Genomic DNA, 18,111 nt, shown 5'->3' on the forward strand with positions numbered 1-18,111 from the left:
CCGTGACTGTTTGACTTTCACACCCTTGTTTCTTCCCTGCTTCTTCCTGTCGTTTCCTTCTTGCCTCTTCTCACTGTTGTTGAAGAAGAAAAGCTTGTTCTGCTTCCCTTTGTTGCTGTATAAATTTCTTCAATTCTTCTTTCTGTCTCTGTTTGAAATGAGCAGTGAGTGGTAAAGAAGGAGAAGGTAATGGCAAAGGTACTGGTACAGGAACAAATTCTTGCGAGGTAAGAAAATCCACAAAATCTCAGTTAAAATTAGCGTCTTCTGGAAGTAGGTCGGTGTTCACTTGGGTAGTCGCTGCTATTTCATCACTTCTCGTCTCCACGACCGGTGCACCCCCATTCATTGTCTTATGAGTTTTCTTCATGATTGAAAACTGTGTCGCATGGACTGACTGCACACAAACGCTAGCGCCTCTATATAGGGGGTGTGACGTCACAGACTGCTCTCTTCGGATTGGACGTGGGGTGACTGAATTTTGTAACGCGTGTTTGGATTGGTCAACCAACTCAATCCGTTTCGATCATCCCTTACCCTATAAATAACGGCAGTTCGCTGCACTTCTTCACCTGTTCTCGTCACCAACATGTGGACCGACGTAGAATTCTCTGTTCTCGTATCGTCAGTGCTGTTCCGTACGGACTTACGCATGTATGTCAGATCATCGTGGGTCATTGTCAGGAGGACGGATACAAGCGTTTGGAAAAGAAGAATTTATGTGGGGAGACAAGGCTGTTTAAAGAGAGTTATGATCTACGGACCAGAAGTCAGACAAAGTTTGAGGAAAAGAAGAAGACCAATGCTATGTCCTCTATGTTAACGGAAGGATGTTAACATAAAGCCAAAGGCCATTTTCAGGGCCCCTCATAGGTCTCGAAAAGAAATGACTTTCTTGCCTCAAATTTTTTTTCTTCATGTTGTATCAGTGTATGTCTCTTGGCTGTTGTCTGTGTTATCTCCATCTCCCATGTTCATTTTCCCTTGACGCCATACAGGCCCACTCTATATTCCCATGTTCATTTTCCCTTGACGCTATACAGTCCCATCCACGTTTATTTGCCCTTGACGCTCTACAGTCCCATCCATGTTAAAATTCCCCATGTTAAATACCCATAGACCCTATAATGGATATACCCTTTTATAACATTAAAGTCCCTTTGACCCAACGGTGGCCCCATACACTACTAACATTACTAATACTGCTATTTATACTGATGATATTTTTTGCTTTAGTTTTCTTCCAATCTACAGCTTTTATTTCTTCAACTTTTAAGACTCTCGGTACTCTTATCCAAACAATGAATCCAATTAAAAGCTTCAAGTAATTTGCAGATTTTGACAAATATCATTTTTCTCAGAGATATAAGTATAAGCACTTTACTTATAACTATTTTTTTTTTAAAACTGCAGTACACATACAGAGATCAGAATTAGGAAACGAAAGCATTAAAATATTGGATCAAATGAGACATAAATTATCTCATATAAATGCCACTAGCCACCAGCCATACGAAGGATTTATATGGAGAATAACCAATAAAATAAAATATACATAAAGACACAGCATGAAGTAATAAATTACCGCCAATTGGGTTTTGTTGTTGCTATTGTTGTTGTTGCTGCTGCTGTTATTGCTGTTTTTGTTGTTGTTGATGATGATGATGATGATGACATTCTGCTATATTGTGAAAAGCGAGAAGATGAAATGCATTGTAAATTTAAAAGTAATGCGAAATGAAAACATTATAAATCTACAAGGTTGTTCACTTCTCATTCAGGTAATTAGTACGTTTTCTGTCAGTTTTACCCAGATTTTGATCTAATTGCAGTTAAGCCAATGTAAGTTGATCAGAAAATTTTCAATTTCATTAAGGAAAATCAGTAAAGAAGTAAAGGGCATTTTCTTAAATGTTAAATATGATATCTTCAAGTATGATGAAATGGCCTACATCAATAACAAGCTCCCAATAGTTATGCTATATCAATAATTGGGCAATGATAATATCTTTAACTTTAATCTGGTAATGAACAATAACAATAATCATAATAATAATAATAATAATAATAATAATAATAAGTATAATCAGGAAAAATGCCATAAGTACCGGAATCAATATTGCTTCGAGGCGCGTTTTAGGTATGGCTATTGGTTCCCAGCACAGATGTTAAGTGGTTCTTTGCAGAGATACATTGGTTCTGATCACGGATGTGAGCAACAGAACCCTACTCTTTTCGTTACACAAAAGGAACAGGTGGATATTAGCCATGTGGTAGAGACACAAGAAACCTTACATAGCGTCTGTAGTTGCATTTACATTAGAATAGAAAAATAACGTATTATTAACCAATCAATTGTCCGCTCTACGGTGGTTATGGGCACAGGTCATTTTGACCCCTGTCATTTCGGTCGAGTGTTTCGTCCTACGATGTCAACCGAGATTGTTCGGCTCACATATGTGGGACTTTTCGATCCAACTTTAATCTGAATTTTTATATACAAAGTTGATGCAAAGATTAAGTAACAATGATAATGAACGTTAATGACATATCGCCATGTCGGCCTATTTTGCACGTCTGGTAATTCTGCGCAACGATACGTCATTTATGTAAACATTCGATTCGTCCTATTTTGGGTCAAAAATCCATTTGTATCCAGAAAGAAGAATCGTACATGAATTAAGAAAAGTGATATTCATAAAGTGTACAAAAATATCCCACATTTAGACTCGAAATGCACATAAAAATGTGATTTCTAAATGGCAGTGTGAAGACCCACTCCTTGACCTTCTTGAACCTGTAACCTGGAAATTTGATTTACGATGCATCTTTTAGAATCATACAGATAAATACATTATATAAAAGATGGAAATGTTTACCATAAAACAAAACTGTATTTTAATCCAATTTTGCAAGAAGTTGTCCCACATGCACAAAATGGTCTGCTACCCAACGTGTCTACTTGCGGCTAGAACATAAATTCTCAACAAATTCCCTGGCATATAGTGTCTTACTAAATTTTGTAGTAATGTTTCCCCATCAACAAGACATTGTAAACACATTACATCCTATTCATTGTTGTTTCTCTTCCACCTAATAGCTTATTTTTCATAAAATGTTGAACTTTACAACCTTTTTTACAAGATCAGTTTAGTTTCCTTAATGTCTCTTGCCATTTATTGGCATTTTTACATTGAATTTTGTAAAACTAGCTATAAACCTGACCTAATTACTTGACTGAACTGCTGACAGAAACAGTCCAAAGTAACATATTTCATTTCTATAGCAAGATGGATAAACATTACATCATTCAAAGCTATGCGCAGAATAGGCTGACATATCGTGAGTCAAGAAAACGGGGCTGGTATGCCCCGTGTCCAGAATTAATATTATTTTGAAAAGAATATTCTGGTGACAATTGCATCTTTTCAAATGGTAAGCATTGCTGTATTTTATTTTTGTCCATCGCTCAAATTCGGTATGCGTTTTGCTTCAATATTGGAAATGAAAACATTAGGTGCGCAGAAATGCTCAACGGCAGTGTATGTATGAATATAGTCCTACAATGTATGACATAGCACATGTTTTTGTTTTAGTGCTTGAAACCCACAGCATAAATATCAGCGTCGAGGCTTTCCATGTAGGACTAATATGAATATGACATTTTTATTTACAATTTAGTGAATTATAATTAAACGTGATTACGCCCTGTTGTCAATACCTATCCATAATATTCACACACACTCGTTTTTTTGTAGTGGGTACCGATTTTAAAAGCAAAATGCATCAAGGATAAAAACAAATGTATGTCGAGGATATAAAAAATAAATTTATCATTTCTAGCACATTTTTTTGTTTAAGTGCTATGTTTTACTATCCAAATAACAGGCTTGCATAGCGTTTTCCAATGTAGTTGCAATCGTAATGAGTAGTCAAACTTTCAGGAATATCTCACACATTTGGCAGCATATATCGATACTCTTCCACTAATTTATATGTAACTAATATACTTTTTGTGCTGTCTTTATCCTGGCAGAATGAAAATAAGACACTAGCAAATGCATGCATTTTCATGTTCCGTTGACATACATTTGATTTTGTTGCAATGCTGACGGTAGTCCAGGTATGCCAAAGTATGTTTAAGTAGGTTCATGTGGCGGATATGTTTCCTTAATGAAAGAAAATGCTGGTTTATAGTTCCAATAGGCATAATATATTTTATTTGTTTCGTTAAAGAATAATATTTCAACTTAACCCTTGTGATACATATAAGGAAAGTACAATTGGCAACAAGTGACAATGAAAGAACTGCTTTGATGAAATGATATGCATATTTTAATATTTAAAAATGTAAATTTGTTCAATAGGTGTAATTTTTGCCCATTTGAATGGAAACAATTGGGGCTGATGAAAATTATCCCACTTTCGAGCCAAAAGATCCTAACCAAATTTTGGAAATCTCCAAACTTGTCCGGACTTGACCGGTCTTTTCTGTTACATGTATGATACATGTCTGATACTGTACTTTGCAGGGCAAGGAAAGTTTGAGAGACTATAGCATATCCATTGGAATAGTGTCACATGCTACGTCTTGTTGAACAAAGGCTCCAGAGGCTGTTTGGGGACATCATTTTGTCTAGGAATAACAAGGACAGGTGGGTTTTTCTTTATCTCTTTTCACTCACCCCTTCACACACCGACTCAGCCATTTGCTTATCTCCATCCATTGACCAGTTTGATTTTGTGGGGTTTAATGACATTTTCCAGTACATGATGGCTATACGTGACAACCAGTGTATTTATTGGAGAAATGCCTTGGGAAGAATAGCCTATCCATAGGAATGCTACTGGCAAGCTTTTTTGTGTACCCACATTGGTCCAACTGAAACTCGAATTCACATTGATAGAGGCAACATGTGAGTGATCTATAAAGTAAGACTTTTGTATCAAATAAAAGGGGTGAAATAAATAAAAAGTTAAAAGGCTTGCACATCCAATCAGCATAAGAGCTAGCATGCCTGGTCGAGTGACAGGTCATTGAACACTGTTACAATTTGTTTTTCTTTTCTGTGTGAATGTAATATAATTAAACTACAGTATATACTTGCGTATAAACCCGTTTGTGTATAAGCCAACCCCCAAACTGCATAGGTATAAACACTAAGAAATACATGACACACGTATAAGCCAAGCTACAACTCATCTCAAGATGCACAAGGTAAGTTCTAAAAGCATTTATTTAGGCAAAGTTACATATTAAAAAAGTACAAGTATACTTATCTTGAGGTCGTTGTGCATGATTATTATTCCGACACACCCCTTTCTTCCAAGCCTTTAATTTTTTCTAAATTTAAATTTATTCGGCTTATATGCGAGTATATACGGTACTTTAAATTAGCATACTCATTCACAACTGTGATCAAAGATGGCAAGACAACCAAATGAGTATTTGATCACATAACATTTATTTCACATATACGTTTTATTAAAGAGAAGCTAGTTTCATAGCTTGTAGTTAATTTGTAATTATTGAATTGGTACTCGGAAATTTCCTCATGGATGAGAAGTTTCAGTATTACTGGCAATGAAATCTATAAAGGCAAGTCTTTTGTATCAAATAAAAGGGGTGAAATAAATAAAAAGTTAAAAGGCTTGCACATCAGTATTTTACTAACAGCTGAAAATGACTTTCAATGATGACAGCTGTTTTGCGAGCTTAGTGTTCCACCGTGTGTCTGTTTTTTTGTTGTGTTTTGTTAAAAATAAAAGAAATCTAGCTTGATTGTGAATTTGAATAAATAAGTAGTCTGGTTCCCAAAATAGTATGCTTCTTGCATTGCATTCCACTATCATAGAGAGCAAAGTAGGGAGCATACGGATCAGGGAACCAGACTACTCAACAACAAATCATAAAGCAGTAATGTAATACACAGTATTTTCGTGTACACAAGATGGTTGTTGAAACCAGTTGGAGTATCATTAACGATATCTCAGTGGCAGAGCAACTTGAAAATAAAGGTCTTTTGTTTGTACATAAAAACAAATAACTTAGTTTCAAAAAGCACATTATTGAAAATTATTCCCAATGTGACTTTAAAACGAGTATTCAGCCATTAAACACCAGTTTGCTCCCCTTTAGCAGTTTTCTCTATGTCCAGTGAGGATGGCATCATTTCGTATTGTTATGGATGTACATTGATAACTCGCGCCCTCGCTTATAGTGCGGTCAATGTTTTTGGACCGTGTTATGCGTGAGTTATCGAGGGAGAGGTGTATGTCCATATTTTATGATTTTATTGAATAGTGCACATAAAACAGTCTTGATAATTAGTAATGGTACTAATAACAATAATAATAATAATCATACTTGGTGCATGGTATCAGTTCAGAAACCGATTTTGAAAAGTGAATCTGTGTACAGATGTCACCAGTGTACAATGGCCAGTTTTGCCTTTTTCTTAGGTTGGACACATTGACAGTTTTACTGTAGTTTAGAAGAGTTTGAAGACCTACATTTCTCCCTTGCAGCAGATTTTGAGTAGAAAAATGCAGAACAGGAAATTTAAATCAGCAGTGGAGGTTATGGAATGTGACAAATGTCAGAAATTTTGGTCAACATGGAGCATACTTATATTGGTTGGTTGATATTTGTTTACTGCCATATTTCAGCACATGACAGGCTATATATTGGTCAGTATAACTTGTGGAAGAAAAACTCAGGTGGGGGGACGCCTGGAAGAACCACTGACCCAAGGGAAGCTGCTGACAAGCTTTCTCGCATACCCACATTGGTTGGGCCCAAGGCTCAAATCAACTCACACAGAGGCTTGATATTGGTTACATGTACAGGGGAGTGGCTTAGATCACTCTGCCACTTATGCCATTGCATCCTTATATAAAGTTACAAATACTGGAAACTTCTTTGGATATATGGCTACTTTCCGTTGACATAAATATAACTGTAATGGTATAAACACTCTAGGGGGCAGATTTCGATTTTAAGACTGCTGTACACAATTATTGATAAATATTGTAGAAAGGTTTAAAATTACCACATGCAACTCAAATGGTGTATGAGAAGTTGACCAGGATTATGAATGCATACTTGTACATTAGTTGGTGTGAGGGCAGTTAAAAACAAAATGTTCCCCATCATTATTCTATTTGTCTTGTGATTGTTTGTTTTTTTTAAATCTGTTTCTCAGGCACACATTTGTTTTTATACTTACCCAGTATACACTGTACGTGTTTGTACAGTTTTCATGTCTCTGGTTTTCATTGTAATGGTAAAAAAAATAGAGGAAATAAATATTATTAAAGGTACTGGTTTTTGTGATAAATTTTATACTCATAAATTTTGTTTTCTGTTCCAGATTATCTAAGATATCTTTTGTGAATGTGCTTAATATGTTGTTTTCTTTAAAACAGATACAGACAAACATTCAGCATGGCAGTAGCTAAACCTCCAACAGCCAGTGCACAATACTATCGCAGATCATTGCCTGATACTTGCATTGGTTTTTGTTCTAAAGAAGGCAAAGTTCTCTTTAAAGAAGCAATGAATCAGGGATACATGGATTGCTATTTCAATCTTGCAGCGCAGTTCAGGACACAGGATGAACCTGCCTACTGTGGCCTGACTTCTCTTGTAATGATACTTAATGCACTTGCAGTGGATCCAGGAAAGGTAAGGATTAATGTTAGAGAGACCTACTATAGGAAAAATAAGAATATAATTGTCTTCTCAACGTGTTCTGTCATGAACAAGGAAATTGTTTTAAAGGTAAAGAATGCTGGACATGATAGCTGGTTTAATTGGTTCATTGATGTGATTCAGGCTGTGTAGTTAGAGCAAGAGTAAAATTAAGGTTCATGAACTTATCATTCTATCAGGCTCATTTAAATCACACGAAAGCATGTTTGGAAATTAATCTCAAAAATTCAGCTTCCTAGTAACTGAGATTCCTTGAAAATTCCTACATGTCCATTTTTGTAAAGCATATATGCACATACATGGGTACTTGGATTTCACCAAGTTCATATCATAGCTGCCAAGTGTCCCGTTTTTTCCGTATTTGTCCCGTATTTTGGACCTGAATATGGGTGTACGTTTTTTTTTGCAGAAAATACGTTTTTTATTTTTTAAAAAATATTTAAAAAATTCCTTGCAATTTTCAGTTTAGAAAGTGCACTCGGTTCCATTCTGATAGAAATGTACTGCATGTATATAGGAATACAGTTCTACAATATGTTTGGTTCATTCGAAATCGAGGCTACAATGCCTGTCTTTATCCGCCATATTGGATTTCGCAAACAGTTACCGCTGTCACTGTATCTCATTTTCGTAATATTCAACATCCAATCATGTTGAATAGGAAAGCAGAATATTCAGAACTTTCTCCAGGAAAGACAAAAAAACAAACAAACCAGAACTAGAAGGACAATTGTGCCGTCTTGTTTAGATTTGTGAAACCATCTAGTAAAGGAGAAAACTACGTTTTGCAAGTTGTGTAACGTGATTTCGCTATTGGGCGCCTATGAAATAAAGAGCACAAAAAAGCTAATAAACTTCAGCTTGCTGCTTCATCATACACAACTCAGCCATGAACTTACGAAGTATATAAATACCAGAGAGAACCTTAATGTAATTTGATTGAAAATTCGGTTTATTACATTTCTTTTGGAAATTAACCTTCCTCCTTCAGTTACTAGTGCTGCTGGCAATTTGTTTCGCACACGTTTTCCAGACAGTAAAATCGCAAAGGATTACTCATATGGTAGAACGAAAACAGTTCAATAAGAAAATCACACAGAATTGAGATCATCAATGAAAGTTGATACATTCAAATTGATAATGATTGGAAAAAAATAAGGTGTGGAAAAGGCTACTATAAAAAGTCTGTGTCTGAGTGTGTTGCACTCTTGCACCTTCTTAATGGGCACCTGAATGGAATATGGTACAACACATGCATATTTGACATTAAATAATTATGTAAAGCACTGACCTACTTTACTGATGGTTGTATATGTTGTAAATAGTTACATATACATTAAAATTTTAAAAATCAGTACTTGTTCCTAAAAATCAGTATTTTTGTCACAAGAAGTCAGTATTTTTTTATTCCGGGTTGGCAGCTATGTCATATTACAATGATAAGAAAATTCTAAATTACTACTATGGGTGAGCACAAAACATGAAAAGTGCCTTCCCTATGTCCTATGTGTCTTTTACTAGTACAGTTCGAATCATAATAAAATAGTTCATGCCCATTAAAAGGTTTAAATAACGAGAGCTGCCAGACAGGAGATTTAATCCCAGGCTACCACAGAGATCTTTTCTCTAGTTTCAAGCCAGTAAATTTTGTCTCAGACAGATAGACTGAAGATATTTTTTGTCATATTGCTAGATAAACCTTGTTCTAAGTTGCAACAGTTGCCAACAAGCTGTTGTCATGATTTGGCTGATGTAGTTATTTCTACAACTGCTTGATAGTGAATCAAATCCCATGCTGCCAGACAAGGTATTTTTTTTTCATAGCTGTGAAAGATCTTAAATTGCCCTACATGGAAACTTAACGAAAGCTGTCAGATGATCGATCTTATTCAGTCCTGCCAGAGAAGAAATCTTCAGTCATGATAGTATGCTCTACTATTCATAGTCCATGGACAGGGTATTGACTCTTTGACATCTTGTACAAAACTGCCAATGAGATCTTTTCATAAACTGCATTTTGTGACCTCCACTCTACGGTAATTGTGGTTGGAAGCATTTGGAACAGCACCTACAAAAGAAGCTGCATACGGAAAAATTGAAGCTCAGAAGGCATCTGGAAAAAGTACAATTAATTACTATAAGAAGAAAGATTTCTTGCATGAGAGAACAGATGTAGCTCTCTGTCAGAATATGTGCACTGCATGTTGCAAATACAAGCACCAACTTGAAAGGAAAAAGGCTGTCATTGAGAAGGGAAAGAGACGATTGCACATTGAGCCAAAAAATCAGTGGTGACAAAAAGGAAGGCTAAAGAAATCTTTGCCAAAGTAGCACAAAGAGCTCGACTAGAATATCAACAGGATGTGTCCATTGGAGAAAAAGACAAGTGAATGTATGGGAGTATTTGTATATAGTTGATGTCCTTGGGTGTTTATTTTACAGATTTGTTATGAAAAGAAAAAAAATAGCTTTTGCTGCAAAAATTGAGAAATTATTGTGACTTAATTACGATGTGAACACTGACATGCACATGAAATAACTTAAGCACCAGTAGTATTGGAGAACAAATTCATGTGGCAATAAATATTGTGAAATTATTCAAGTCATGTTGAAAGTTTTTGGTAAGTTTGTTAGTTTTTCAAATGATTGTTTTGTTATATATTATGATCTTAAGTTGCACCTCTCAAGACTCCAACCCCTCCATTCAATTAATATTTTTAGCTTTTTTTATGGAATAGCAAAATCATATTCTGAAGATAGTACAACTCATGATCAGACATTGATTATTGTCCTAAGCTGCAGATAGGTCATATCCAAAGCTGCTATATGGTCTTTTTCCATATTGTATAAAGAGGGAAATCTTGCTCCACATTGAAAAAAGAGCTATTTCCAAAGTGCTCGAAAGGAAATTTTAATTTTGGCTGCCAGACATGATCTTTCCCAAGCTGCTTGATGGGGATCTTGTGCCAGGTGGCAAGTCCACAGATCTTTTCCTGGGATGTCATACAGGAGATCTAGTCCTAAGTTAGCACATACTATTATCCCAGGTTTCCAGATGGGAGATCAGATTGCTGGACAGATTATGGCCCCATCTGCAGGGCAGATCATTACAAAGGTTACCAGACAGAATCTTGTGTCATGATGCTTGAGAGGATATCAGGATTAATCCTGCTAGACAGGGTATTTTGTTTTTATGTCAAGTTGTCATGCAAAACCTTTTATCAAAGATTGCCAGACAGTACATTTTGTCCCAGTTTGTCAGATATGAACTCTTATTCCAAGCTTCCAGGCACTTTGTCTTAACCATGACTGCCAGAAAGTAGACCATTTTACAGATTGTTAGATGGTGGATTATTTCTCAGGCTGCCAGATAGCTTTTGTCAGAAGCTTGCAGACAAGATATTTTGACTAAGGCTTTCAGACAGGGAATTGTGTTCCAAGCCACCAGATATGTGATTTTGTCCTAGGCTGCCAGAGAGGGAACTTTAACCCATGGTTCTAGAAAGGGAATATTGTCCTCATCTTTGAGACAAGATCTTGACCCATACTGTTAGATCTTGATGAAGGCTGCCAAACAGGTTATCTTGATATAGGCTGCCAGCAACAAATTTCCTTCCAGGTTGCAGGTAGGGACTTTTCTCCTAGGCAGATCTTATCCTAAGCTGCCATACATGAGCTGTTGATAGGTTTCATGACAAGTAATATTTGTTATAGTAAGTTGCAGGATAGAGAAACTTTTCCAGGTCTGTCAGACAGAAAGTTCTTTTCCAAGCTCACAGAAACATGACCTTTTCTTAGCCTGCCATACAGTAGATCTTATTCTAAGCTGCCAGGATATTGACTCAGGTTGTTAAATTGGGGATTATGTTTAAAAACAATGACAACAAAGAATCTTATCTCAGTTTACCAGATCTTGTCTAAGTATTGTCACTGTGCAAGTTTGATGGGATCAAGAATCTAGTACAAAAGACCCATCCACCCCAGAACAATCTTCTTGTCCCAGTACAGTGGAACTTTGCTATAACACAATAATTGGGGTTAAAAAAAATTGGATTGCGTTAATAGCGGGGTCATGTTAATGCGGGGTTTACAGTATTTTACTTTCCTTCAGAGAACAACTCATTGGCCATACACGTACATTTGCCTCTAACGTATATGATGAACAGGGTATCAACACTGTTTACTATTGTGCTGTCGTGGCATGCAGTTCATCCACAATGCATGTAATTACATTGAAAAATTGCACACAGATTTACAATATTCAATAATTTTGTCCCAGATCATTGTGTCTAAATTCAGCGTCTAATATATAATAGCATGAACAGAGTATTAACACCGCTTACTTGACGTCTGATATTGTACCTTCAGGGCTTGCAGTTAATCCATAATGCATGTAATTCCATTGCAAAAATTGCATATATATTTAAACTATTAAATAATTTTGTCACAGACCTGTATGTGTCTGAATTCAGTGGGAAAAATTAACAGCAAAATTAGGTTAAGAAAGATGTAGCATGTGTACGGTTCATTACGATCCATTGTCCATGAATGGTGTCTCTGCAAAATTGATACTGCTAAAAAATATTCGTATGCATTTCCATGTACATTTATCCATTGTAAATTTCAAATAAATAACGCTTGCATGCCTATTTGTTTGAACGACTAAAGTGATAGTAAATTTATCATATACTATTTCACGTACTTTGAACAAAAAGTATTTGTTCATGTGCGAATGAATAAATAAAATTTTAGGAGCCACTCCATGACAGCGTTATATCCGAATTTGTGTTTTTGTGGACTGCATTATGGCAGGGTTGCACTGAATTGTCACTGTGTATGTTGATGGGATCAAGGATCTCTTGATTACCCCTTCCTCAGGGGAATTCAGTGGGACACAAGAGAAAAAGATTAACCCTCATGGACAGTTTTCTTGTCCCAGTATGGTCTTTGTGCAAGTTGTCAGTTTTATGGGACATAGGACTAAATACATCAAGGACCTTGCAGGAAGAAAATACATCCCTCACAAACAAATGGTGTAGACAATGTCCATTGTCTCCAATCAAACCATGGTGACCACATCAAAGGACAATATATGGACAAGGAAGGTGAAGGAGGCACTTTCTTATCACGTGACCATTATATGTCACGTGATCAACATTAGTTGCTGATGAAGGCAGTGTGATATTGCCAAAAATGTGGAACTCTTAAGATATTCATGCTCTTAGTATGGGAAATTACTAATGATTACTGTTTGTGGGAGGTATTCTTTTCCTTCATAATCCTTATACGTGGAGTAATAGGTCCCATCAAACTTACACAAAGAGCATACTGGGACAAAGGATCGTTTGAAGAGGGGGAGCCTTCTTTTCCTACAAGGTCCTTGTGGGTAACAGTGTGACGTCATAGAGAAAGGAATTATTTATGTGGTCAGATTCTTTAATACTCAAATAGTATCGAACCAGCCATATAATTTATATAGTCAGAGGAATTCTGAACACTGGTTGATAGACTCTTAGAGCATCATTTATAAATACTCTGTACATGTAATATTGATGCAACCTGCCATGAATCCTCATCATACTTGGCTCTGGCAGTTGGAAGTAAGTATGCTCTTGTTGATAAATAAAGGTATCTAATATGTTTTTAGTTACCTAGCTTAATATGTAATTGTTGAATTTAATTACTAACAGGGGTTTCCTTGTTATTTTATTATCAAACTGCATACATGTAATTGTTAAATTGGTTTATTAATGTAAGGAATTATAATCTATGTTGAAAATAATGCCTACCGGCCAAAATTCTTTATCATTAGCATACACAAAATGCTGATTGTTTAAGTATGAGTTTCCTTTCCAGTTGTCAGACTGTGTCATAGTATTGCCATGTTTCCTCAGGTGTGCTCCAATGCATTACTTGAATATTGTCATGCTATTGCCATATTTTTGCCAGTGTGTTGCAAGCGTATCTCTTGAGTATTGTCATAGTATTGCCATGTTTCTTCGACTGTGTTCCATTGTATCACTTGTGTATTGTCCTACTATTGCCATAATTGCTCCATTGTGTTGCCATTGTATCACTTGAGTATTGCCATGTTTTCTACAGTGTTGCCAATGTATCACCTGAGCATTATAGTATTGCCATGTTTTCTTCAGTATACATTGTATCACTTGAGTATTGTCCTGCTATTGCCATAATTGCTACGGTATGTTGCCAGTTCATCACTTGAGTATTGTCATAGTATTGCCATGTTTTCTCCAGTGTGTTGCCAGTACATCACTTGAGTATTGTCCTACTATTGCCAAAATTGCTCCAGTGTGTTGACATTGTATCACTTGAGTATTGTCATAGTACAGTGTATGTTGCCTGATCGCTATCAACATGTTGCTGGTACAGAAAGATACACCAGCACAAGATGATAAGACTGGTAGTACATGACAGTATTCTAAATATAGTACAGACCAGTGCTGAAAATGGTTTTAGACACAGGCAGCCCAGTCTCAAATTCCATTTGCCCAGACTACAGTTCCATATGCCCAAATGGGCACTACTGTTAACTATTTGAATTAACACTGAAATTGCTTTACTTTAAGTATGGAAGGAAATAACGTAAGACATAGGAAATTGACGTGTGTAATTATTTGCCTTTCAAAATATTTCACATGCAGCAATATTTTCTTCCAGGTGTCACCCATTGTTCAATTGCTCCACTGCTTCAACAATTTTTTACACACAGGCCTAGGGAGGTTTCTTTTTAAAGAAAATAACTTGCCTCAAAACCAATTGCCTTTTTACTTGTTTATTGGTCACTGAACCCTTATTCACATTCTGCTAGAGAGGCTTACAATCAACGAGGTTTCCAGCAATTTCACAGCTTTTGCATGCCCAGGTGGTAAATTCTGAATGACTGGCATATAACTGCTTTTAAATTAGCAGTATCCAACTGTATGACTTCTGATGTACATTCTATATTTGATCATGATCTGTATGTAGGGATAAATTCTCAGGACTCCTGGAGTAATTTCAATTTCTGAACACTGCAAAAATCTCCATGTTTCTGGATACAAATTGAAAATAAAAAATGAAGGGGGAGAGGCACTCATAATTTTTGAAATATCAATCAGTAAAAACAGTATTTTCAGGATTGTAATTAGTTCATATGAACATTCTGTAGATGTCACAATTACAGCAGACACTGACTCCAATGAGTTAAATCATTGCTACCAGCTCTTTGAACTAAATGGATTTAAATAAAATGTAATGATCTCAGTTATTTTAGGGTAAAAAAAGATTGTATTGGAAGCTTTAATCAGTTGCTATTCCCTAGCTTAGCATAATTGTCAAACAATTGCATAGGTACTGATTAGTATTTTCAACCAGCAATGCAGTACTAAGTCAGCATCAGTAAGGGACCGTTTATTACTATTCATGCTGTACAAATGAGTGATAATTGTAGTTAATCATTGAAATGTGAAAAACAGAAATAACACTGTTCCCTATTCGTAGGTCATATGCTTCACTTTGTACACACACAGTTTATAGCTTGTGGTACAGTTAAGTAATCTTCAGAATATGGAGGGATTTACAGATAATGCCCAGCAGGGAGCTGTTATAATTTACTGGTTCCTCTGACAAACTTCTAGAACGACATTAGGCTATCTGATTTTTGAAGCTATGTAGGCTCTTGCCAGTGTATTGTCAGAGTATTGCCAGTGTATTGTCAGAGTATTGCTATTGTTTTGGTATGAGTATTGCCACTTTATTGACAGGCTCTTCATTTTGTGCATGACTGTTTCTCAAGACCAGTGCTTCCAAAATAAAGACATTTTTTGAAAAATCCATTTAAATTGTGCAGAAAAATACATAATGTGTATGAAATATCTAAAGACCAACTTATATGAAATCAAGCCTGCTTATTGTCAGGTCTGGTAATAAACTGGTAAGAAAGTTGCGATGTACACCAGTGATCAATTGTTTAGAATCTGGCAATGATGCTGCCAGGTGTCAAATTTGACATTAAGCTCAGACAAAACTTGCAACACACAGGAATCACTGGCAACATTCTTGGGATACACTAGCAACAATAAGAAATTTCATAAGGGAACTTTTGAATAAACAATTGATTTTAATTGATTGGATATGGCTTTGTATCAGCAATTTGTCATCAGAATTAATACAAATAAATTCACAGTTGGATATGGAAAGAATCAATACACCTAAATGCACATTTGGGGTAGAAAATCTTAAATAATGTTTTAAGAAGAGGTAAACATTTACTGCATGTAATCCCAACTTCAATTTTACAGGTATGGAAGGGTCCCTGGAGATGGTATCATGAAAACATGCTGGATTGTTGTGCTCCCCTAACAGTAGTGCAGGATCAGGGTATTACTTACGACCAGTTTGTCTGTCTGGCCAAATGCAACTCACTTGATGCCAAGACATTCCATACAGATGAAAGTACATCTGTGGAAACCTTTAGGGAAGCAGTAAAGCGATACAGTCAAAGAGATGACAGTTTTATGGTTGTCAGTTATTCCCGCAGAGTTCTAGGACAGACAGGTGATGGTCATTTTTCACCTGTGGGTGGTTACCATCCTGAGAAGGACATGGTTCTCATTCTTGACGTGGCGAGGTTTAAATATCCGCCTCACTGGGTATCACTGCCACTACTGTTGGAATCGATGAAGAGTAAGGATAAAGCTACAGGTCTGTAATCTTATTATAGAGAAATAATAGCATTAAAGAATAATGCTCAGTGGGATTGTAACCTTCGCAAATATGGGGTGGGGGTTGGAGGCCCAAAATTCCCATCAGAAATTGTTTATTCAGAGGGAGCTGCAGCATTAAGTTTTGTATGGGGCCCAGAATTTCTTGATACACCACTGAGAGGGTTGAAGTAGAAAGGATGCAAAATAGTAACATGAATTGTACCAGCAAGCTATGTTTCTTAAAATCCATACAAGGAACAGGACATTGGCTGTAGTTTTTCATGACCTATTTTAGAAATGCATCAGTGTTTTGGTCACACAATAATTTGGGTTTTATTTACTTTATTAAGTCAAATGTTTTATTCTACATGGCATGTTATTACAGTGTGGCCACGCTCTAGTATGCTTCGTTACAACAAAAATTCTGATATAACATGGTCATGGTGTGGCTCCTGAAATTGTGAATGTATTTTTCTCGTACGCGAAAAAATTTTGTTTTTTTTTTCTTCTTAAAAGTACGAAAAATACCTTGTAAAAAGTTCATTCAGGAATCGCGCAGGGCTTTGCCAAGGTCACAAATTGCAATTTTTTTCCTTACTGGCAGCAAAATATACCATCTGGCGATTTTTTATTTATTGGTGACATTGTTGGCTGTTTAAACTTTTATATACAACCATTTGTTTGGAGTGGAGACCCCATGAAAAGAAGCTGCAGACGTAATTTAAAATGCACTGAAATTAATCTATTGTTAAAAGAAATAATTCTTTTTCCACATTGACAAACCATCTTAACAATGCATTGTTATATCACAATCTGCATATGTTGACATCTAGTATGAGTACTATATGTTGTGAGATATCCACTTGTTTATTTTTTTGACATTTCTGGTAGCGGAGATCAACTGGACAAGGCATTATCTCATGATCTATCTTTCATCAGATTTTTGGCTGCTTGCTAAAAATTAATATATTTGCATGGTAAGTAAAATTCCTCTTCTTTCCACAAAGAATTAAATCCTACAGAACACTCACATTTTCTGTAGTAATCCCTGTCATCAGACCAGAACACCTGTGTCTCTATCATCTGTTGACCCTTTTTTAAATTTCTGGTGAATGCATGGAAGGCAGAATCACTCTGCTACCACAAATGTAAAACAAAAAAAACCCCAAGATCTTACTTGTTGGTCTATTCAGTAGGCAGGGAGAAACAGTAACTACATTTGATCAAACGGCGCCCAATTCCTTTTTTTCAAAATGTACCCAGATAAAATAGTTTGCTGAAATTTCAAAGAAAATATTATCTTTGAAGCACCAATTGTTATGAAAACATCCTAAGCAAAGGGGAAAAACGTCCAGTCTCAGTCTTGCAATATAATTATTTGATGTTGCTGCCACAATAAGAAATGGGCATTTGTTTGGTTCTCCAAAGCTGTCCTTTGGCGGTGACTTCAGTAATCCATGCACCCTCCATCAAAGAAAGCCAGCTACAATCTTTAATTATGCAAAGAACTTTTCTTCAAGGAAGTCTGTACCAAATTTAAATAAAAGCAATTGAATCTGATTGGTTCATTTTCCAATGTGACTGGAACACAGTTACTGTGCTGTGAAAATTTCCTTTTGGCTGGAAAAAAGTTTGTGCTTACAAATGCTACCAATGGTGGCTTAAAACGCAAACTAACTTTTACTGGCT

At 36.0% G+C, this 18,111-nt stretch overlaps 1 protein-coding gene across 4 annotated transcripts in view; it reads left to right on the top strand.

The window, feature by feature from the left end:
- Nucleotides 1-2,162: 2,162 nt before the first annotated feature.
- LOC149796423 (glutathione gamma-glutamylcysteinyltransferase-like) overlaps nucleotides 2,163-18,111 on the top strand; it is a 34,545-nt gene continuing 18,596 nt past the window's right edge. Inside the window, exons 1-4 of one of the 4 annotated variants that reach the window (XM_089961083.1) lie at nucleotides 2,163-2,255; nucleotides 4,533-4,655; nucleotides 7,429-7,687; nucleotides 16,018-16,420. In XM_089961083.1, the coding sequence (XP_089817209.1) occupies nucleotides 4,582-4,655; nucleotides 7,429-7,687; nucleotides 16,018-16,420 (736 nt within the window). In that variant the 5' untranslated portion in view covers nucleotides 2,163-2,255; nucleotides 4,533-4,581. Of the gene's footprint in view, nucleotides 2,301-2,349; nucleotides 3,436-4,532; nucleotides 4,656-7,428; nucleotides 7,688-16,017; nucleotides 16,421-18,111 lie in introns of those variants that run through there. The other 3 variants (XM_089961082.1, XM_089961084.1, XM_089961086.1) reach the window with 3 other exon arrangements.

This window comes from Sinohyriopsis cumingii, chromosome 6, assembly GCF_028554795.1.
Source record: "Sinohyriopsis cumingii isolate HCF-2022 chromosome 6, ASM2855479v2, whole genome shotgun sequence".
Taxonomy (NCBI): domain Eukaryota; kingdom Metazoa; phylum Mollusca; class Bivalvia; order Unionida; family Unionidae; genus Sinohyriopsis; species Sinohyriopsis cumingii.